The sequence below is a fragment of the Strix aluco genome, chromosome 1, assembly GCF_031877795.1.
Source record: "Strix aluco isolate bStrAlu1 chromosome 1, bStrAlu1.hap1, whole genome shotgun sequence".
NCBI lineage: Eukaryota > Metazoa > Chordata > Aves > Strigiformes > Strigidae > Strix > Strix aluco.
The window spans coordinates 96,452,026-96,475,206 of NC_133931.1; the positions used below are offsets into that span (position 1 = coordinate 96,452,026).

General features: G+C 38.8%; 1 protein-coding gene across 1 annotated transcript in view; it reads right to left on the reverse strand.

Moving 5' to 3' along the window:
- The window catches only part of LOC141929914 (uncharacterized), a 128,232-nt gene that overhangs the window by 20,274 nt on the left and 84,777 nt on the right, over positions 1–23,181 (reverse strand). Inside the window, exon 13 of the mRNA XM_074840323.1 lies at positions 22,508–22,667. Within this exon, the coding sequence (XP_074696424.1) occupies positions 22,508–22,667 (160 nt within the window). The remainder of the gene's footprint in view (positions 1–22,507; positions 22,668–23,181) is intronic.

The following is a 23,181-nucleotide window of genomic DNA, read 5'->3' on the forward strand; positions in this document are numbered from 1 at the left end:
TAATACATGATGGATCAGTTCTATTATTTAACTTTTGCATAGATGTAACAATACAGAGATATGCTAACCATCATAGTCAGCATTAATTTACAGTGGGAAAAATAATTAGAATCTCACTTTTTCTGAAGAATGGAGTGAAAATGTAAACAATGCTTCCCTCCAGGCAAGTGCTTTATCAAGTTGACAGGTGCATTTGAATTTCCATGGGTGGGGGACATAATAGGTTATTTATGTGTCATTTTAATAGAAAGGCCCAACCATCAAGATGGACAGGAGACTTTATCAGTACTGCTGTTTGCAACTAATCCACCAATTTAATACCCCATGAAAATACCTGCAACAAAACCTGGACATTTTTCTCTTCCACTCCATTATGGGCAAATCAATATGGGTGCTATTCATCTCAAATCTTTGGCTCAGCGGGTGCCCACTACACAGAGATCCTCACAACACTGGTGCATCAGCACAGCTGCATAAGCATAGAGACTTTGACTTGTGGTGTAATCAGTAACTCCAAGACGGGATTTGGATCACAAATACAAGTAAGCAAGAAAAAAAAAAAAAACTTGTTGCTTTCTGTTTTTTTCGAAAAGAAGGAGATGACAACCCATAGTGTCATGGGCCCTTGCAGGGTGTCTCTCCCAGTCAAGACTTCTGTGCTCTCTGCTTTACTTTCCTCTCAGAGCACCAAGCTTCCTACAGTAATGGTAGTTGTTGCATGGGGTAAAGCAGCAAGCTTCCTGCACTGAACACTGCAGTAGCATTTCTGTGACACGGCTGTGGGACGAAACCTGTCTTGTGCAAGGTGATGTGAGAACTCCTGTGCAGAACAAAATGACAGCTCTGCCCCACAATTCAGGTACAAACAAGACCCAATACTGCCAGATGCTTCTTGGAAACCTTGACTTTTGATCAAGATTACCAATTTCACTGGTATCATTAGAATTGATTTTTTTCTGTATGGATGTAGTATTCACATCTACACAAACATGCACATACCTTAAAGTTAATATAAAAACAATCTTGCTTACTTTTTATAGCAATAAGTATACTAATACAAACAGCAGCATGTTTTATTTTTAACACTAAAAAGATTCAGTACAACTTCTAAGAGTTTTTGATTACTGTAATTGTATTTAAAGCAGACACTCCCTAAAAACAATTGACATATCCTTGGAATAGCCACAAGCCAGAAAAACAGTACGCATCTCCTAGATGTAACAGGTTTATTTAGAAAGATTTGCCATGAAAAAGGAAGATGGTAAAATGTGTACTCTAGTCACACCCTCTTGTGCACTAGATTTGCTAATGCTGCTCTTTTTGTCTTCTGTTGGACTGTGAGGTTCATTGACACATAGCCCTGGTCTGACCCAGAGTAAATTTAGTAGCCACGCTCCAATTTCTTCTTCTTTCCTCCTTGATATTTTCGTCTGTACCAGCACAAAACTTCTGCCTGTACTTTTCTACAGGATTATTCCTGCCACATTTGTAACACAGAGCATATGCTGACAACTCCCCAGTTCTTCACTGGGGAGGAAGGGGGGTGTCTACACAGTGAAAGTCTGGCCTGATCCACACAAGTAAAAAAGTATTTTCCATTAGGAATATTTAAAAAAAAACTTTTTCAAGAGCTGAAGTTTTTCATTGTTACAAATCCATCCTCATCTGCGTGCAAAAGTTCAGTTTCCAGATTCATGACCCACAAGGGTCTACACAGACTGGAAAGACAGTCCTTGGTGAGCTTGAAAAGCCTTAGAATAGATCTAAGGAGGATAGAGGTGATGAGATCATCCACCATTCCCATGTCCACTCAGAAGCATGTTCTAATTATGTAGAAACAACTCTTTCCTAAGAAACACAGGTATAGCTCCAGAGATGTTACAAGCATATAACTGGGAGTATCTTCATGTCCCCTGGATAATTCCTAAGACTAGCTACCCCTGAAACTTTTTGCAAAAGCAAGCAATTCACAACAACATAAATTTGATTAAAACCAGACTTGGGACATTTCCTACGCTCAGTCTTTCAGTCTGCAAAGCTCATGCATCCCTGTGGTTAATTAGGAAATATTACTCATAGTAAGATCCACTTATAATAAAATGTATGTTGCCTGAAAGTAGCATCTTAATAAGCTTCAGAAACAGTCATTGCCCCATTTTCCTCCTATTACTTCTAACCTGGTGACCATGTTTTCTGGTAGGAGAACAATGACACTTCTCCCACCTGCAGAGAAGGACTGTATACTGTCTTCCCTCCCAGGCCATGTGGTTGAACCTCTGACTTAACATAAAAGAGGAGGTCCAACTCCAGGAAGCAGAGCGTTTTCTGCACACATCTGCCCTGTCAGCCTGAAAACAAGCAACACAAGATCTTGTGCATTAGCTCTGCACAATGCATTGCACAGACACTCCCCACAATACCAGCTTGCAGGAATAACTTTCAGTAGGCCAGAGCTGCAGTTGAAAAGAGGGCAGCTGAAACAAGGTTGATGCTGCCTGGGCAATTTATCCATGAGAGCCCTCTCTCATGGTAATCATCCAGGAGCTTACAGGAGTCAGATTGTAGACCAGATGAAGTCCCCTGGGAGCACCGACAAGCAGTCACACATGGGCGAAGAGAGCCCCAGGAAAGGCACAGGCTGGGAGAGAACAACTTGATCCCTCAGTCCACAACAAGGTGAAGTAGTATCTCTTCTTTATGTGAAAGCACCCTATATTTTACTAATATATTACCATAAGAAGTACATCGCAAGCTATGAATGGGAAAACGTGGGAAAGAAACCTCAATAAATTACTTTGCTTAGTCTTAATCTATTAAAAGAAAGCTCAGTCTGTATAGAAGACTATAATAACAAAGACACACAACTGTCGGGTTGGCAAAACAAACAAAACTGGAAGTCTAACTTTTAAAAAAGTTTTATACCAGTGTCTTTTTTTTGCTCTGCTTAGATAGTGACTCCTTCCACAAGTCATGTGAGGAATGTAAGCAGTATGTCAGTCCACCATCCTCATAACATCAGACAGCAGATACTCGAAAGGAAGATGAGTTTACTCCCTAATGATTTTGCTTCAATTTTGATAGATTAATAGATGACAGGTTTCTTCTGCACTCACAGAACTAATGAGAGATGTTGCTATTTTATACTAGATTTTTGTTACGTAGTGAAGATTTAAAAAAGGTGAATGATGAAAATCATTTTGGCCTGAGTAAATGTAAGTTGATTCAGCTTATGCTACATGGGAGAATACAAAAAATAACACCTGTAACTGAGATGTTCCCTTTCAAAAGTGCAAACTTTGAGAAAATTATTAGTAAAATCAACTTTAAAAATATAGATCTAATGTCTTTTCATCATATGTTCTAAGTAAATTTTATGCCTCTTACAGTAGGATTTGTATCACATTATATAAATCCTTAATTTCAATGAAAAATGTACACTCTATAGTAGTTTAGATAATGCACCAAACTAATTTCATATCTCATTAAAAACTATTATGTTTTCTGTTTTGCATGTGTGATTGATTCACTTCAACTTTGCCGCTTTTATGCTGGTGTAGATTCTTTGATCAAGTAAAATTAGAGTAAGTGACAGCAGCACAGGAATTAATCATGTCCATACATTTTATGTTTTTAAACTGTAACCAGAACACTTCACCAATTTAGAACAACATATCAATCAACAGAATGCTAAGCACAGAAAAACATCAACAAAATTGTTTTGGTATTCAAGACGAAAAGGGGCAAGTGTACCCAAGATAGTGTAATTTCTTCGTAAGTCAGTAGAGTTACCAAACACTTAGCTCATACTTGTCAAGGATTGAAAGCAACAAGAAAAAAGCTGGTTTCTGTATACTGATTGCCTAAAATTGATTCAACTGACTGCCCCAGTTTTTTGGTACATGTGAAACATGAGTTTCCAACCAGCACACTCTGTACCATTTCCTAGCTCTTTGTTGGTTCTTTTTCTCGTTACATGTCTTATGGGGATGGATGAACCCCGTTCAAAGATCAGAAAAGACTCAGCACATCTCCAATTTCAAACACATTTCGATGGCTTGGTTTTATGGAAATACTACCAAAAGACTATTGACTTCAGAAGTATTAACACACAGAGAATGGGATCCCCCAGTTTCTTCTCAAGTTAAAATATATTTTGAGAAAAATTATTGAGAAAAAGTATTTTGAGATCTTTGCTGGGTGTTAAGCTCCTGAGGAAGTGATATTTATGAATCATTTTTCATTTATATTAAGGATTCATTTCCCATCATTACAAGAGGATCAACAGTCTTGCTTGGCTCCTCCTCTTATTTAATCAGTTTCCAGCCGACTGTACCTTGCATTTCTAGTTAACATTAAAAATTAAAGATCAGGCTATGTTAGTAAGCAATCACCCATCAAAAGCACTGCTTTGTCTGACCAGTTTATTTGCCTTCTTGAAGCAGGACAAGCTCCAGGCATAAGCAAAGCAGGGAGGTGCCTGGGAGAGGAATTTTGCTTCTCTATTTACTTTGCCTGCAGCAGTGCCCTAGCAAGTCAGGATGGTGGCTGCTGCTGCAGCCAGGGAAGGTCCCTGCACTGGGGCTGCTCCTCCAGAGACAGAAAGAGCAGAGATATCTTGGGAGTCTCTATCACAACTGCAATGCAGCGGCAGAAACCACCCTGTTCCTGTGGTAGCACCATCTCATTTTACCTGTGCTGCAAAGAAATCTTGACTTTGACATGCTGGGGACATGGACTGATGACAACACAGTTTGTTATTCTGAATGTAGTTTAAAGCAGCCCAGTGCTATAGTATCCTCTCTGGCAGAAGCCATTTCAACAGAATACTAATTTGCCTCCTAGAGTTAGATCATGTTTGGTCCCTTGGAACTGGAGCTATCTTAAAACCTAAACCATTGATGTTTAATAATAATTTTCACAATCCCATTTCCTTTTCCTGGGATAACACTAGTATTTGTGAAATAAATGGCCTCTCCAACTTCGAGCACAAATGGATTTATATATACAAGAATTCATTGAAATAGAATGGCTGGAAGTACTACTTTAATCTTCTGTGCTTTGGGATTTTGCAGTTCTCTTCTAAAAAAATCAACTTTTCTATACTTGTGTTTTCCTCACAGCTTGTTTGTACCTCACAAATATATTCTGCATGTAATACATGACTCTTTACTAATCCATTTATCTATCCATAGCTTTCAGAGATAATTCTATCTATTTACATTCTATGCTTTCATCTGCACATCAAGATCTGCTTCTATTACTCAGACAGGTGACATAAGAAAAATGTTCTCAAAAGTCCCTGAACAGATAGCGTCCTAGGAAAAAGCAACCAGATTAGGTTCTGGTGCACCATGCTGCCTCATGTCCTCACATTCCTGTTGGTGATTTGGGAATTTATAGTGGCTGCTTATAGAGTCAGTCTCTGTGTGGGAAGAAAAAAGAAACCTAAATAGGCACTGAGCATCATTACAATGCGGCACAGTCAGTCAGTCTCAGGCAGGAGGGAAGACTTGCAATGGGCTGAAACGTCAAAGATGTCATACAAGGGACTACATCCAAACTAAGCTAGGTTATGTAGCAGGAGGGCATCAGCTGAACTACAAGACTACAACTGTAGCAGAAGAAAGATGCATAAACTCAAGTATTTGAGATTATTATTTGAGATTATTATTAAATGTTCTAAGTTTTTGCCAATTTTGCCAAGTTATTGCCAATACCTGATGGAAAAGAAATCACATTTCTTTCATGGCTAACTTGCAAGCTGTATTAAGTTTCACTTCTATACTGGTTACATATGAAAAACGAAAAAAAGCATACCATAAATTTATTACAGATTTTATAGAGAGTTTAGACAGCATTAGATGCTCAGCTACCTAACAAATTACTTGATCTTTGTTTCTTGTTCAGATAAAGGATTTAGAAGTGGCAAAGAATAAGGAAAAAGCAATTGTACTGGAATGAACAAACTATGTTGATTTAGAAACCAAGCCAAACAAAAAACATTACAATAGGATTTCCAAAAAGTTATGTTTGCAATTTAAAATACCCATAGGGCAGATCTGACTTACATGACCAACACTTAATGTATAGTACGTGATAAGATGACACATGCAGTTTTGAAACTTGGCAGTAATTCAGAAAAAGAATACTTTGCTGGCCATTAACAATTTCTGAGCAATGTATTCATATTTATTATCTATGTCTGTAGTTGAGTTCCTGAGTGATTATAGTTATAACAGTGTCTTCTCATGTAATCTTAGGACACCGAAAGCTGCACTGCAAAATGAAACTAAGGACTAATAATTGAGCTATCTTTTTGCTCATGCTAACAGTACACCAGATTCACATCTTGAGCTTGCTTTCTGTTAGCAAATGCAAATGAAGGGAAACTGCTACAGATCTACAGGGGTACAAATGATACAAGAATGGAGCTTGCACTTTTGTAAAGGCCCTTGAGGGGTCTGGGGGTGTGTGTGGGACTGGGGGGAGAAGCAGCATGAGCATCATACTGAAATACCTTAGCATGCTTTAATGCACCTAAGTAATCTCATACAGGGAACTCAAACTAAAATAGCAGGCAACAATGAGCAATTATACTTTCAATTTTATGTTGGCAAGGTTTAAATAATATATTAAGATTTGGAGTTGTTGGTTTTATGTTTTTGTTTGAAGAGGGTTTTTTTAGAAATGCATGCATATTTTCCAGTGGAGCTGGTACTGTCTTGCAGCTGTTTGATATTAGATGCAAGACCTACCGGCCCTCAAACCTCACATTAGAAACAGACCTTTGGCCAAGTTGTGTCTTCATTTAGACCTTGGCAACCCTGCTTACATCAGTGGGGGTAATTTGACCTCTCATTTGAATAACGCAGTGCAGTGATATGGTTCTGGTTTGTATTTTCTGTGATTATTTCAGTCAAAATGCAACAACTCCCTGGATTGTGTGCGAGATGAAAATGCCTTCCAGAGGTAACAGCACAGATATGGGAATCATGTCTGATCTGACAAACCATGCAGCAAGGACAGGTTAGCACTGTGCCAGTCTGGCCACAAAAATATCTGCCTAGGGCCTCTCCTGATAACCTTGCACTGAAAGGATCAAAAAAGGTGCTGCAAGAGCGTTCAGCTTCCTGGCATAAGCAAATTTGTGTGTGTGTGTGTGTGTGTGTGTGTGTGTGTGTACACACGATCTTTAGAAACAAGAAATGTCCCTTCTCTATCTCTATCCCAGCCAGTGAAGTTTTAAAGTGAACAAAATTCAGCCCAGACTAGAAAAGAAAACTTCGTCAAAATAATTGCATTAGAACAAGATTAATATGATGGTAAACATGCTTTAGCAATCCATTTAAGACATATCATAGTTGGCTGAATCGTTATTGCTCTGAATTTAGGGGGTTTATGAAAATGTTTGTTTGTACACTGTCTGAAACAACTTTTACTCCCTTATGAAAAAAAAAGGAAATATAGTATTAGAATCCTTCAGGAAATAAGCAAAAGCCTATGACCTGTGGTAACTTTCAACCCCACATGCTTAATATAGATATGAAAAATGAAATGTCATGGGGTTGAAAACATGAAAAAATACTGTGAGTTTTCTGTTTATTTTTGTTGGTTTGTTTGTTCCGTAAAGCATCTCCTTGCTCAATTGCAGTGATAATAATTCTCAAAAAAGCCTAGGCTGGGAGTCAGAATCCTAAGCTTTTAAGTCAGAATCTTTGCCTGGCTTCACATCAACCAGAAAAAGAAATAATAAACTCTAGTCATGATGATGCCACATCACCACGAAAACAGAATGAACGTATTTGAACTGCAGCATCTTTGCCTCATTCAAGAATTTCCATTAGGTTTTGTTTAAACTGTACAACCTTATTTGTGCAGGCAGAAAAGAGGCTTGTTCCATGAAAATAAAGAAAAATAAAACAAAAAAAACTTTTGAAGCCAAAACATTTAGCTTAATCCATCTCTAAATCCTATTACGCATTCAACAAATTACAATAGTAACTCTTAGTGGCTAGAGATGAAGCAATGTATGACAGAACAAGCAGAGTTCTTCCATGGTTAGCTTAAAGGGCACTGTCAGGTTCAAAAATCATAAATTCCTTTCTCTTTGTACACTCAGGCCTTTTCACACAGCTCTGGCACATCATTACACCCATGCTACAGCTTTGTCAAAATGCCAGAACAGCATAAATGAGAGTCAGACCCCAGACATTTAAAACAGACACAATTACTTGCACCATCACCAGTGTAAAAGCAAAGACATTTTTTTTCTGGTAAATTTGACTTACTTATTTTCATGGTGTTATGCATTCAGCTTGGACAATGAAGTAAAAACTAACAGGCATTTATAGTAAATAATAATGAAGGAAGTTTTGCCTCACTTCAGATCACTTACCCTCTTCAGTGCCCCAGCATTTGGACTGTAAACACAGAAGAAGAATGTTATATTTACACAAAGATGCAGTTATTGTCATTTGGTTTTGAGGCTTTTTGTTTGTTGTTTGCCATTGTTGTTGGTTTTTTTCCCTCCCTCTCTGTCCCCCCAAAGGCCCATTCCATTTGCCTTTAGTTTTCATCACCAAATACTCATTTAGAAGCTACCCAAAGGATTGATTTCAAGTGTTTCACATCACATGCAAATAAATTAGCACCAATGAGACACTGCAATCGATGTAAAAACTGCTTCTGTAATATTTGAATGCTGATTATAGCTCCTCGGGCTGGATGTATACATGAGTGACAAGAATCCTGGTTCACATGCATGCATTTCAAAGTGTAAATGTGGCAAGAGGAAATTGAGGGTAAAGACTCCAAAACAGTCCTAATCCGCTGTCTTATGATTCTTGCTCACGCACATGTGTTTATACTTTTACTAGTAAAAACTGAACAAGAAAATATTTTGAATACTTTGCTTTTGCTGGGCCTCCTTTTTTTTTGTCACTCTGTGCAACATCCAACTGTGTGCCTCAAGCTGCTTTGCAAGAGCCTCCCCAGCACGGGGCTCCCTGGCCACAAAGCATGCCACACGGGGAGCTGCGACACCTTGGCCTCTGACCCAGCACAGCGAAGGACCTCCGTGATGAGAAGCGGCCATTTCAACCTGCTAGGAAGCTTTGCAACAGACTTCTGCTCTCCCCATGCAGGCTAAAGCACCCTCTCAGTTAGTGGCAGGACATCTGGTCAGTTAAAAGCCATCACGAATACTCACAGTGCGTTGCTGATGAGAACTGCTGTACACCTGTGCTACAGAGGGTGCTCAACCTCCTTCAGCTATTTGACTGAAAGTCTATCTTCTTAGAAGAATGCCTCTCAAATCCTAAACCCACCCTCCTCTGCACACCCATCCTGAGCTGGCACCACCACAGAGATCAGGTTCAGATCAGTTCAGGTACAGAACAAAAGGCAACCCTGGCCCCTAGCTACTTGTCACATAGCTGAGGGGCAAGAGATGGCAGAAACAGCCAAGCAAATGCAGGGAAGCTGTCATACTGAGAAAGGAGACCCAAACCCAGAGAATGCACAGATTCTGCATAAACCTACATCAAATTTGATTTGGAAGAAAACAAGAATGGAAAGGGCTATGACAGAACGAGCAGTGCTTTTAAGACAACACTTTTAAAGTCAGGCACCCTGGTCCTTTTCCCATTTCAAAAGATCTTCTTCTCTGTCACTGGAACAAGCAGTTGGGTCTTGCAGACACCACAGACTCAGATATTCTGAAACAGAGGACACTGCTGACACCAAGCAGCATAAGATCATGCCATAGAGGAAAGCGTTGAGGCTGTACCAGGCTGTACGTGAATATGCTGCTCCAATCCTGGTGCTGCTGTTTGAAGGGAAGAGTGATCCACAAAGGTCTGATGTTCTGGGCTGCAGCTGGGGGAGGTTCTGGCTCTCTCACCCTGTGGAAGGACCTGATGAATTGTGCAGGGCTCTCCATAAATTATACCAGCGTCATACTTACCTACAGAGCCAAAGGCACTCACTGCATATCTGTAGCCCTGAAGGTCTCATACATGCAGTGGATGTTTCCCAGACTTGAGCATGAGGTGGGATAACGTTTGTTGACAAAAGATTTCCCATCTGTCTCAAAAACTAACAATTACCTGAACCCCTCAAAAGCCACTTGAAAAGACACCAGTTCTCAAACAGCAGATTAACTAACATCCTCCAAGTTGTTATTCAAGCTGCAGTACATACTGCTTCAAACAATGCCATTTATAAAGCAATAATGAAAGGAACTAGTCTATAAACCTTTCTTTAGCAGCAGGAGGGCTTAGGCTCCCAGGTTCACAAGCCTTTAGTTTATTTGAAGTCCATCAGACTTCAGCAAAGAGGAACTAATCAAGGGAAAGAGTACAGTAATCCTAAAAAAGCTTAACAAGACACTATCGAGTATGGTTTTTTCTCCACCTGTATTGACTTTGAAAGAGATAGAAACCAGCTTTCTACCTTTACTACATTATCTTCCACTTGTTAAATGGATATGCAAAGCCCAAATATGTTCAGTAAAGCTAAAATAAGCATCCTTTTTTGTGAACTAGTGAAGTAAGGATCCAGTTGGCAGGCTTGCTCTCTCAGGCAAGACTCATTAATACAAAAGGGGTTTATTTGAGAAAGTCTAAACTACAAGTCCTAAATGGGTAATCTCAACTGCAAAAGAAACAAGACGGGGGAGGTTCGTATGCCGTGACTGAGCTTAAGCTTCAAGCCTGCAGACTAGCACTACTCAGAGCGTTTCTGATGGGATAATTTTCTATGCAAAAAGACTGATTCATCAAAGAATTGCTCAGGTCACGGCCATGCTAATTTCGATGGCCATTCATCTGATAGCCACAACAAATCCTTCTGAGATGTTTTAAATGACCAGGTGCAATTTTCCTATTTTTAAATAACCCCTTTATGGTTATTCTGTCCAGACAAATGCTCTGAAAAATCAGGCAGGTTGTTCCCACTGCTGCAACCTGGGGAGGGCTTGGGAGGAGTTCAGCTCCTTAAGGTGCTGCATAGCTTTGCCCTTTTCCTTTTCCTCTCTCATTCTGAGGACATGGAAATTTGGTCCTAGTGCCTGATGGTAGCACTAAAAGTTTTAGATCAACATGCTCATGCTAGTGTCACTGGATAAATGATGCACATTTAGGGCTGTAATCAGGGAGCCTGATATCTAAATAAGTCCCTGTACCCAGTCAGTGGAGGAAACTGATAAACACCTCAGATCTGTCAAGGTGATCCCAAAGCCTGAGGTTAGGCACAGAGAGAGGTGGTCAAAGCCAGCAGGAGAGAAGGCCCTAGGATTCATGTGGAAAGTAGACCATTTGAACAGTGAACAAGGTGCTGTGAGGCTCAAAGTTTGGCTCCATCTTCATCAGAGCATGCCAAAGTTAGCAGCTGCACACCTTTTCTCTTAATCATTTCTCTAAACCCTCTCCAAAATTGCATGATTTTATTTCAGAAAGGTTGATTTTTAAAAGTCCATTCTGTTTTCAACAAAACCGAGTAAGGTTTAAAACAATAAATCCATAACACCTGCTGTACTTACATATCACCCGAATGGCATGATTATCCTTCTCTGACCACTTGTCCTGTCAGATTTTCCATTAATATTAATACACAAATCCTTGCAAATGCAACTCCCATTTAACTGTTTAAGGTAATATTTTGCAGGATGAAAAGAACAGCTTTCAAAATAGAGGAAAAATCCAGAGGACACAACCACATTTCACAGGTCAGTGGCTGGGATAGCAAGAGCTGCTGAAGGAGAGCTGAAGGAACATACTCGCTCAGGGGCATTTTAGCACTCTTGTGATACGATACCCATATTCATCAGCATGCAACAATCCCCTCTCCAGATGAAAAACACTACAGATCATGTTCCTAATAAAACAGTCAATTTGCCTCCTTCTCTTTTTTGTTGTTGGCAGGAATTCCTTACAACCTCACCTCCCTGGGGCATGGCTTCCTCTCCCCCTTTGTCAATCAGGAGAAAACAAGGCTCTGTGCAACAACAAAGTGTCGCTTGCTGGCCTCAGAGACACTTGTGCCAGGTTTCAGACAGACACAGGAAATTACTGTTGTTTTAGATGCCCTGATTATCACTAAGATAGAAAAAACGATGTAGATGGGAAGCGTGGTGAGAGCACATTTCTGTCCTGTCAGACACATCAGGGTGAAAATTGTGACCTCTTTAGAAAACTTCGACAGATAAGTTCTGGACAGAGTTGTCAGGCATCACCAGAGGAAATCTAACAGCTCCTATTTCTACACAGCTTCAAAGGGTAACTATTTCAGATCTTGTGCCAGAGCTGGGGTTTGTAGCCCAACTCTTAGACCACAGTCTTTGGCATATCTACACCAGAAAGGATGAGTGTCCTTGCTGAGTCCTATGAACTATGTGCATTCTACCCACACTTGGCTTTAGCTTAGCCAAATATCACCTGTAGGCTCTGGCACAAAGTTTACTTCACCTTCTGAGCTCAGGTTAAGACAGAAAAGAGGATGGACCTGTTTGGGCTTGAGAACAAGTGTGCATCTTTGCTAAACTCACCACATAGACACACACAGCGTGGCAAGACCTCAGTCTTGCCATTGAGTTTCCTAGAGTTGTTCTTATATACAGCCAGACCTTGTTTAGTACTTGCTATATCCCTCCAGCCTCATACAGTGGGCAGGGAGGTTTTGTTCTGCTCTGTGCAGGTGTCTTCAGTAGTCTCTGCTGTCAGTGTGGAGAATTTACCTTTAAAGAAATAAATATCATTTGATCCCAGAATATTTAAAGGTCATTACTAGAAAGCAAACTACTTGAGGCTTCGGTTTTGTAACATGCTCAGGTATTCTCTAATGCACTTACATCTAAAGTAATTCAGTCTTTGTTAGCAGCCTTTTGTGTGGCAATCACACAATGGTAGTAAAGCCATATCCTCTAAAGGAAGAACTTAAGGGCCTGATCTGCAAAAACACACTTGCAATTACATACGTAATTGGCACATGAACTTCATGCAATTGTATATGCAAGCTCACAACCACATGGTGATTTAGATGTTACATTGGTAGAAGCATTTCAATTACCCCTTACCTGACTAGATCAATGGGTGTTAACAGTACCCTGTCCAAGCTCAGAAGATGACTGATACCAGAAATATAAGAAGAAGATGAGATAAGCCCAGCACTTAGAGAAGGATGAGATTTTTTAAAATCATATAATTGGAAAAAACAAATCTGTATAAGACCGAAGAGGATAAATCACAAATAATTAAGCAAATACTAGCTTTTGAACAGCTACGCCCATCCATAATGGACAACACCACAATAACTTTATCCCTAATGTGAGTTTCTTCTTAAACCACATCTGTTAGCAATTATATTATGTCTTTAAATCATCAGGGCTGATATTCCATATAACATTTTTACTCACTATTGTTCTTATTATTTGGCTAAATTGCTAATTCTTTTCAGAATCCTGATAAGTTATTGGACTTAGAGCTGTTGTATGCGCCAAAGAGTTACCTGTATTACACACTCTAACAGAACAAATAAGTGCAGGGAGTCAAAGGTATTAACATAACCTTGTTTACAGCACTACCTGACAATCATATGAGAGACCGATTGGCTAATTCTGTTTTGTGCAAAAATGAAGAGTCAGCTGATTTTTGTTACAAAGAATAGGAATCACCGTTGTTAAATAAGTGACTGTCCTGGGGGTTTTCAGAACTGCTCACATCATACTTCAACCTACCAAGGGGAGGAGGGAGTCATTGCATGAATTACTCCTGCAATATTTCATGAGCTAGTAAATTTTCTATGGAAATTATCCAGCTTGATGTCTGTATTTCAAACCTCACAAGAGTCTGATTTAGAAGAGAAATAGTGCTCATTTACTGCAGCTTCATTGAAGACAAAGATGGAGAGAACCTGAAGTGTTGAAATGTTAACATTCCAAGAAAACTAATTATCATATTTTCCACTTGCAAACTTCAAACCTGCTGCTAATTAATCTCTGTGGAAAGGCTGTGTATGAATCAAATTATAATGTAAGTCAGATTATATGGGATGAGATGTATAACATGCCCTGTCACTGAGGAGAAATGAAATGGATTGCTTGCACAGAAATGACAAAAAAACCCAAAGAGCTTGCTCTTCATTAGTGCACCGATCTGTACCAGCCGGCTGATGACAGATTCACCCCAACGGAGTGTTGCAAACCACCTTAGATTTTCAAAAGTTTGCCTGTGGTCACAAATTATCTAGATGCAAGGAGAGAAAACTATTTGACTGAGCAAACCTTGATGTGGCACTTGCAGAGTTCCGTTGTGAAAACATCTTGAGGGCAATCACGTGCCATTAGCACATGTCAATGAAGCTTCCCATGAATTACTACAAAAATTACAGTTAAGTGTACTCCTCCTCCATCACTGTCCAACCTCTCTGACAAAACAGTTTGGATATCTGTTGAAGTATTACAGAAATTAACACCTTTCTGCCAGTATAGTAATCAGAATAATGTCAGCAGACAATTAATTTGGTCCATCTGCATTAACACCTTTATATAATTCATGTATTGATTATAGGATTAAAATGATTTTTTATCATTCACTCTGGAAATACTATACTGTGCATATAATGGGGATAGAAAAGGAGACCTGAATAAATCAGTTCTCATTGAAAAGAGGAACAAAATACTTGTTTTCTAAAAACAGCTTCATGTTTACAACCTCCCTAAGTAAATTCCAGGGAGTTTGACTAAATAATTTTGTTTTCAATTTATAGTTTTATTATATGAGATATCACATGGCAACCAAAAATGAAATGCTACAAGTAGTTCATAACACTTGCCTCTGCATAGTTTGCCTTTCTTTTTATTATTTTTTAGTCTATTAACTTACTGTCATGCAACTTTCAGATTCAGAGAAGCTTGCATAGCTGTTTGGTTTTTTTATCCATTTTTCATCTTTTTTTTTTTTTCTTCTTTCTTCTTTAAGATAGGATACAACATGGAATCAAGAAAGTCCTGTGCAGTGTTACTCTACTGGCTCAATTTCTAATGCTATTTTCATTAGTTTACTTGTTGATTGTATCTGTTCTACCATTGTTATAATTTATGACAAGGCTTCTTTTTGTGTGTACATCTGTTTAAGCAGTTCCACTTGTTAGATCTATCCACCCAGGCAAAAGAAGCTTTTCCTTTACCTAGGCTGCATTACCTTGTTTTCCACAGCACATAACACACTTTGTGACAAATTACTAATCAACTGTTGTGAAGTTTCATGACATGCCTGGGTATGGTCAGCATAGTTGGCTATTCCAGATGCTTCTGACCATCCGCATTTACCCCCTTCTTCTTTTGACCCACCACTCCGTGTGGACTAAATGCTCTAAAAGAACAGCAAGCAAAGTGTATCAGAACCATCTGGTCAATTTGATCCTACACAGTTCAAGGCCTTGTTGTTTCATACAGAAAACTTTTTATTTTAAGTCTAAGAGGCGATGGAATTCTACACTCTTCTCTGATCTTACATTTCGCTCTATTTTCTCTTACATCCCATTACTGGGCTTAGCCTTGCCTCTGCTCATCTCATGACTTTCAATCTCTATCAAAAAATACAGACTCTGCCTTCAATAATTTATCCCAGATGAGAATCTGACCTTATATACACATAGAAGTTCAGTGAGACATGGGCCTGTTTCCTCCCTTCTCCTTTACTTACACAGACAGATGGAAATTCCGGCCCTAATGAAGTCAGTGCAAGTTTTGCTGTTGACTGCAAAGGGGTCAAGGTTTCCCTCCTACAATTTCTTTAGCAGCTAGGTAATTATTTCTTATTGCATAGTCTTGTCATCTCAACATGCTGAGCTGAATTGTCCTGGACTAGTGGGGTGGTTTACTTGTACTGGTTAAAATAGTTGTGCATTACCCCAGATTAACACAGTTATTTATTCATACTGGTGTTTAAAGAATTAAATTCTATATTACTGGGGTTTTTTTCTGGATATGCTACTGCTTTCTAGTCTCCTATGCTACTCTTACAGCAAACTTTGTTTTGATACTTGGTAGAATCTACATTGCTGGAGACACTGTACTGAGAGCTCTATGAGCAGCTTCAAAATTTTTTACAATATGGGTTAAGGTTAGGAGAAAGAAACCTGATAGTGAACTCACAGAATGCTAAGCTTCTAAAAGATCATTGAAACTAGTTTAGGGAAAAGAAACCACAAATCAAAATTATAAGCCCATATCTTCTACTGCAGCTTGAGTGATCTCAGTCATTTGTTATTTTTTAAAGATATGATATAGAGTACACAAAGTAGAACTTACATATATAAGGTATAACTCATAGTCAGGAAGAGTTTGCAAACAGAAGTGTGTACAAATAAAAAGGAAATTCACACTTTCTATTCTTCTGCTTTCTCAATGTGTTTTCATTTCTCCATTTGCAGACCAGTGATATTTAAATCAGCAATTTGAGAAGAGGAAAACCCTTTTAGGGGAACCAAAAGTAACATGATTGTATAGCTATTTTTTTCCCATCAACTTCTCTTATCTGGCATTTCTCTCAATTTCTTTCCATTTTCCTTGGCATGGTCATGTCTTCTGCACAAATTCCTGAACCACTTTCCATTCTTTTCTCATATGACCACCTTGTCCTTTGCTGACTTGTCCTTCAAGACCCCACAATTCTGTACCATGATATTACCCCTTCCAGCCAATTTTCTCAATATCTTTTTTTTTTTTTTAAGCCAAAATATCCCTGCAACTTTTCACCTCTTTTGGAAACTGAGCTTCCTGAAAGGCAACAGCAAAATTTCCGTTTGTGTTCATAGGAAAAATTCACCCTGCAACTTCAGAGAAATCAAATTTAAGATGATTGGATCTATTAGAGCCACAGAGACAGGCTGATGTTCTTGTTCAAAATTAGGTCTGGTCTCACCATTCATTTCTAGATATCATCTTCCTCCAGAAAGAGGCAAGAAATCACACTCAAAGTAGTGTTAAACCCTCAAACAGAAAATACACCAATTATGCTGTCAATATTTTCTTTTGCCTTTTTTGATCTGCACTGTGGTCTTCTTATACAAGGGGAACCAAAGACCTTGAATTTGGGATTCTGAATTGTAGTAGGGGATCCTTTTTCTGTTTCCAATACCCAGATGCAAGAAAGCGATGTGCCTGTTTCCATTTCTCACTACATGGTATGTGCCATACTTTCCTTGGTGTAGTGCCAGCTCTCAGAGGACTTCAATCTTTGCCCTTGGCTTCTCCTTATCCATCATCCACCTGTCTTTGCAAACAGCATCCAAACTCCAGCATGGGAGCAAGCTCAGGATCGTAAGAAGAGACAAATTACAGTGACCTCAGGTGTGGTACTGCCTGCCTTCAGCAGCCTCCACCAGTGGCTGAGCAGTTTTGCTGCAGCACAGACTACCTGGAGGCTCATGAAGCTTCCCGTAAGAGAAGATGAAAAGTTAACCTCCTCATGCTAAATGGGTTAAATGTCTTGCTCTCTGCTGGCTCTTGTAACATGAACACATCCAACATCGATTTCCTCTCTTGCCACTGCTGATTCCACCAGCAAGGGCAGGATTTTGCCCTCAACTATTCACAAGTAATTAATGCATTATTGAACAAGAATAAATAGATAGCAATTAAATAACAAGTATTAATGACTTATTTATTAACATATTAATAGTTGGCCTGAGAGTAATAAATGCAAATTAGTGTAAAGTGGTACCAAAAATTGTGTCGATAATAGGCCCTGAAGTAATCTTGTGTGTTCAAGATAATTACAAATATATTTTCCTTTCAAAAAACTACTGCCGGGTAATTTTTTATGGTTGCTATAATATCATTTTAGAATTAGAAAATTAGCCCTACTCTCATTAAAATAATTTTGCAGTGCATCAGGCTTTATTTCAAGTGTAAGTTTCACATTATCTTCTTGCCTATAGAGTTTGCATTTTTTTCAGAAACCCTCTCTATGTACAAACCTTTTGGGCCTATGCTTGGTGTACTAATGGTGTTGTTTCAGCTTGCTGCTTGTACAACTTTTCTCATCATTAGTATCATTATGTAAAAAGTGCCACTGCAAGAAGTGGTGGTACCTTGAGGGCTAAATCCTGTAAAAATCACTGAGGGCCAGATTTTTTTCCTTTTTTATCCCTGTTGATAACAATTCACCTGATAAATAGTTCAGAGGCTTTAAATATGAACAAAGTGATGCACTGGGCACTGCACACCTAAAAACTGATCCAACCACAGCAGACTCCATTCAGAAAACCACCCTGGTCAGAGCCTGTTTTACTCAAAATACTTTCCTTTTTTTTTTTTTTTTCTTTTTTTTAAAACTATTATCTGTTTGGGCAAAACAAAACCCCACTTGAAACCTTGACTCTGAACTGTCACTTAATTTTGGGAAACTGATTACTTTGTGAGGACAGCAAGTCATTGTTATTTTTATCACATCTACCAAAAAAAAAAAAAAGGGGTTTGGCTAGAATCCAGAGTCCTGACCCTCATAACTGATCTGCTGTTATTAATGGTAAGTTAATGTATTCCTGTCTGCCACTGGTCCTGATATTCCTGATTCTGGAATTTGACATACATTTAACATATGCCCATATCCAATAAAAGATCAGTAAATATTCAGCTCTGCCTCCATATTTATAACAGGCTGAGGAATGAGGGTCCAGGCTTCTTCCTAGCAGAAGGTGGTCAGGTTTGTGCAAATGTTTGTTTCTACAAATGTTTGTCTGCCTCTGTAGGTGGCATTTTTACTTCTTTGCAGCTTTCCTCGTTAAAGGCATTGTAAATTACTTCTTCCAAAATAATCAAGAGCATTTGTGTATATGGTAGGGGGCTTTGGTGGCTCTCTCCCCACAGTGCCTTCCAAACCGCTACATAAATATGATTGTGGCCATGTAATCTGTGTACCTGAAAATATAATTCGTTTTGTTGCTAATGAAGGTCCTACGGCACAAATTTATTAAAGGTATACTTTTCCATGGGATAATAATTGGGTCGATAATATTAAACTCATAGGCTCATTATTTAATTGCAAGGGCAGATTATGAAAACAGCTTCTAAAATGTATTTTAATGAAAAACACTACGTCCTGACCTAATCATATCAACCTTATGCTATCTAATTATGGATGCAAAAAATCATTAGAGTTGCAAAATATTAGTTCCAGCTCCATCAGGCTGCTAGCTGCCCCTTCATGAATATATATATTTTTTTACTCTATGATAAATAGTTAATGAGGTAAAAATGACAAAATTTGCATGTAGGCAAATTAGTTTAATAGAGTGATGTCTTCCTGGTCTACAGAAAGTGACCTTTTTCCTATCAAAAGAACAACTAAAAATACTTTGAAATGATGGCATGGATGTCATTCCACAAATGACAAATCACTTCTCTGAACAATATAAAAATTATAAAATGCAATAACCTTAAATTCTCATCATACTGTAAATGTGTCCTCTGCTGCTGCATTTATCAATTTAATAAAAGGAAATTAAGCATATTATAAAATACCCATTTATGGGGCAATTTTTAATCCAGGGAATAAAAATGAGAAGCACATGGTTAATAGCAAGAAAATATTGCAAAAACGTAGACCTATTTTTTCCAGAAGGTTTGACTGACTATTTACTTGAATGACCTCCATTTAAAATATATTTTTTATATGGAGTGATGTAAGATATGGCAGACTCATGCTTCCCTTTATAAAAATTGCTCACAGTTAATTTGGTATCTTATTTAAAAATTAACACATTAATAATGCACGCTATAAGGCCTAGTGATGTGTCTTCCATACTGATTACTTTGTACAATTAGGCATACAAAAAGAGAGGGACAAGATAAATACCTTATGCAAATTCATGGCTGGGTCTTTCAGTATCTGCAATGCCTAGGAGCATAAGAGACCTGAAAGTATAGCTCCCAGTCTTGCAGGGAGGTGCTCCATTTGGAGATCCTATTTCTGGAATGGAGCAAGTTTTTATTGCAGAACTAGATTTGCCAAAGAGCTACCGGAACTTGGTTTGATGGTTCTCTTTTGCATCAGAATAATATAAACAAAAAAAAAAAAAAAAATGGAGCAGAAGGGGAAGATTTAAGGTTTCTGAAGAACATTGGTTCTTTTTTCACAGTATTCATGTTCCGTACAGATAGCACAGATCCTGTGCCCACTGAAGTGAACAGTAGAGATCCTACTGATGCCAGAGATGCAAACTTCTGCACTCTTCCACATTATTCCTATCTGCTTATATTGTATAGTCCGCACCAGTACGTCCCATAAAGAACAGGAATGTTTGATAGCCATAGCCTGGCATTTGGCTAGGGTTTATATAAAGGAAAAGGCATGAAATTTGTGCAGATGTAGACAGAATAGGAATCAGAAGCTTGGGGACTGAGAGTAAAGACAAAAGCGTGCACACTCTGCTTTGTCAAATGAAATGCACGCTGCTCCCTACACAGCACAGGGAATCCTCCCCCTGCTCTGACTGGACTCTCTGTGCCTCTGGATCTGGCTGGAGCTGGGTCCATTTTAAGGGATCTCAGACTAAGGTCAGGTACCCACATTTCAATGTGGCTTTTCATACACGCCAAGCTGCATACTGGGAGCAAAATGAGGTACTTACATATGTCTATAGCTATGGATCGTGTCTTTCAGTGCTCTGTCCTCTGAAGTAGATCTTATTATAGCAGTGGACAATTCAGATTTCTTCCATTCAGGGACAGATTATTTGTATACAGGAAATTTTCTTTCCATTCATTTCTATTTGTTTTTACCCTCATCCTCTCCTTCTTTCCCCCCTCTCTTCCCCCCCCCCCCCCCCCCCCCCCCTTCAGCCTTTTCTGTACTGCTACAAGAAATGATATGCTGGTAATATCTTTAGAAATGTGTTCAGCACTTGAAACAGAAAAGTAGTTTGCAGTTGCCTTATCCACCACTTTTTCCATATGGCATTGGTAGTACTGGCATGTAAAATGAAGTCTACAATTTATATTCTTTGTTTGACCCTACTTAACTTGTAACAAAGGTAATAGAAACCAATCATCAGTGGCTACGCTTTGACTTACTGTAGAAAGTTTTTAAGTGAAAAAAAAAAAAAGGTTATTTTGCTTACTGGGCTAAAGCAAATAAGTACTATCTGTATAAAAAGTGGGAATGTCTGAGGCAGGTGGCTGTTGTAGTGCATTCACTCATTCATACCTTTTCCCTCCCCTCTGTTGAAATGCAGTGTGGTGCTCTGTGCTTTTCCACAAAAAAATTAAGCTCACTGAGTATCTGCTTTTTCATTCAATTGGCACATTCACCTTTTATTTTTCCTTTCAGGGTCCAAACTGTCATCAGGAAAAAAAGTGGAAAATAATTACAGCTGTGCCAGATGTTTATAGCAGTGACAACTGAGGCTATATATTTATATAAACTGCTGATCTTTCAGAGGTAGCTATAGAGACTTGAAAAACCTGCAGACCCTAATCTGAAATCACTTGTTCCAGTGAATTAGAAAAGAAAACAAAACAAACAACTCATACATACTTCAGAGGACTAATTTCCTATCCGGAATCTGTTAATTTTTACACTGAAGCAGGAGAGTTACTGAACAAAGTATAGAGTGACTCATAGATGTATAAATTCAACTGATGCGCACTTTAACAACTGTCCAACAACTGTTTTATAAGATAGTCATATGGGAATTAATAATGCTGATGCAAAGCTAGAAAGCAAGGACGAAAATGTCCATCACAGAAGAAAGACAATGACCCTCATAGAGTAGTGACTATTTTATTTCTGTTATTTTAAATTCTCTGAAAGCAGTTATGTCCAGAAGCATCATTTGTGGATGGCATCCCCAACAGTAGACACTTTGCAAACACAGATATATCTCCTTCACATCACAGCTTAAGTCTGTTTATGGAACTAGAGGCTAGTAGCTCAACAGAAAAGAAAGAGGAATTATTTTGACAGCCAAAGTAGAACAGACCAACTTCAGACCTCTCCTACCTCCCCCTGAACATTTCCAACTCAGACCACTATCTGTACTGTAAGATAGGGGCTACCACATCTGACTGACCAAACTCGCACCCCCTCCTCAGGGCAGCCCCATCCATGCCCTTGCAGGGGGCAAATTCTACTTGTCCATGGAGCTTCCCAGTTTGCTGAGCTGGCTGAGAAATTATCTGGGATGGTACTGGCATTTAAACAAGTAGTAAGTCTCTACAACCCAGTCAAGAATCACCAGATGGCATAGATATTTTTTGACATCAGTAATGCTGTTAAGCCTTTGGATACTAAGCAGATTGTAACTCCTCAGGATGTTTCAGCAATGCACACACAACTTCACAAAATTCTCCTGAACATGCTTCTTAGCGTTTCCATTCAAAGAAGCACCGTAAGAATAATTTTCTTGTATATCTAGGTCCTTTTAGGTAATATCCAGAAATACAAAGCATTAATTTGGACCGGTATGTCACAGACTCCTTTTGGACACTCTGTTCGCCACTCACCATCCGTCTTTCACCGTTGATTCCTCTCCACTGCTCAGCCCTCTTCATAATGTAGCTCAGCTCCTGACTGGAAATCTCTAAGTCGAGCGGAACAAAGAACGTGCCTTCCTCACCATAAATGCGTCGAAACATATCCAATAACCATCCTTCGCTATGTAGTCTAAGGATAGAAATGATACACTTGGTTCATCTTTGAAGGGACTCTTCATGCAAAAAAGAAAAAGTTGATGTAACCTTTTGTAGACTTCTAAATCTTGGTTTTCCCTTCATGACTATGTTCTCTACCCATGAGTAAGAAGCTTCTTTCCCACAAGTTCTCAAACATACAACCCTCCCCAACCCTCTAGAGACTTTACAATACCTGAATAAAATCACATAAACTTAAGTAGCAATTTCTTTTCATTATTTCAAGATATTGACTTCCCATACAGATCCCAATCTTCCTTTCTTTCAGAAATGTCCAATGTCTGTCCTTAGCATTGAGCTGGGTAACCAGTTCCAGTGCTTACATGGAGTACTTCAGTTAGCATGAATGGAAGTCCTGCTGTGCTAGGGTTCGATAATTAGCAAACCACATCATACAGAAAGGAACTACTCCCCATTTTTTTGCAACCCCAAGCCTGAAGTCTATACAATCTAAACTACTCTTGATGTTAGAAAAGTTCATTCGTTTG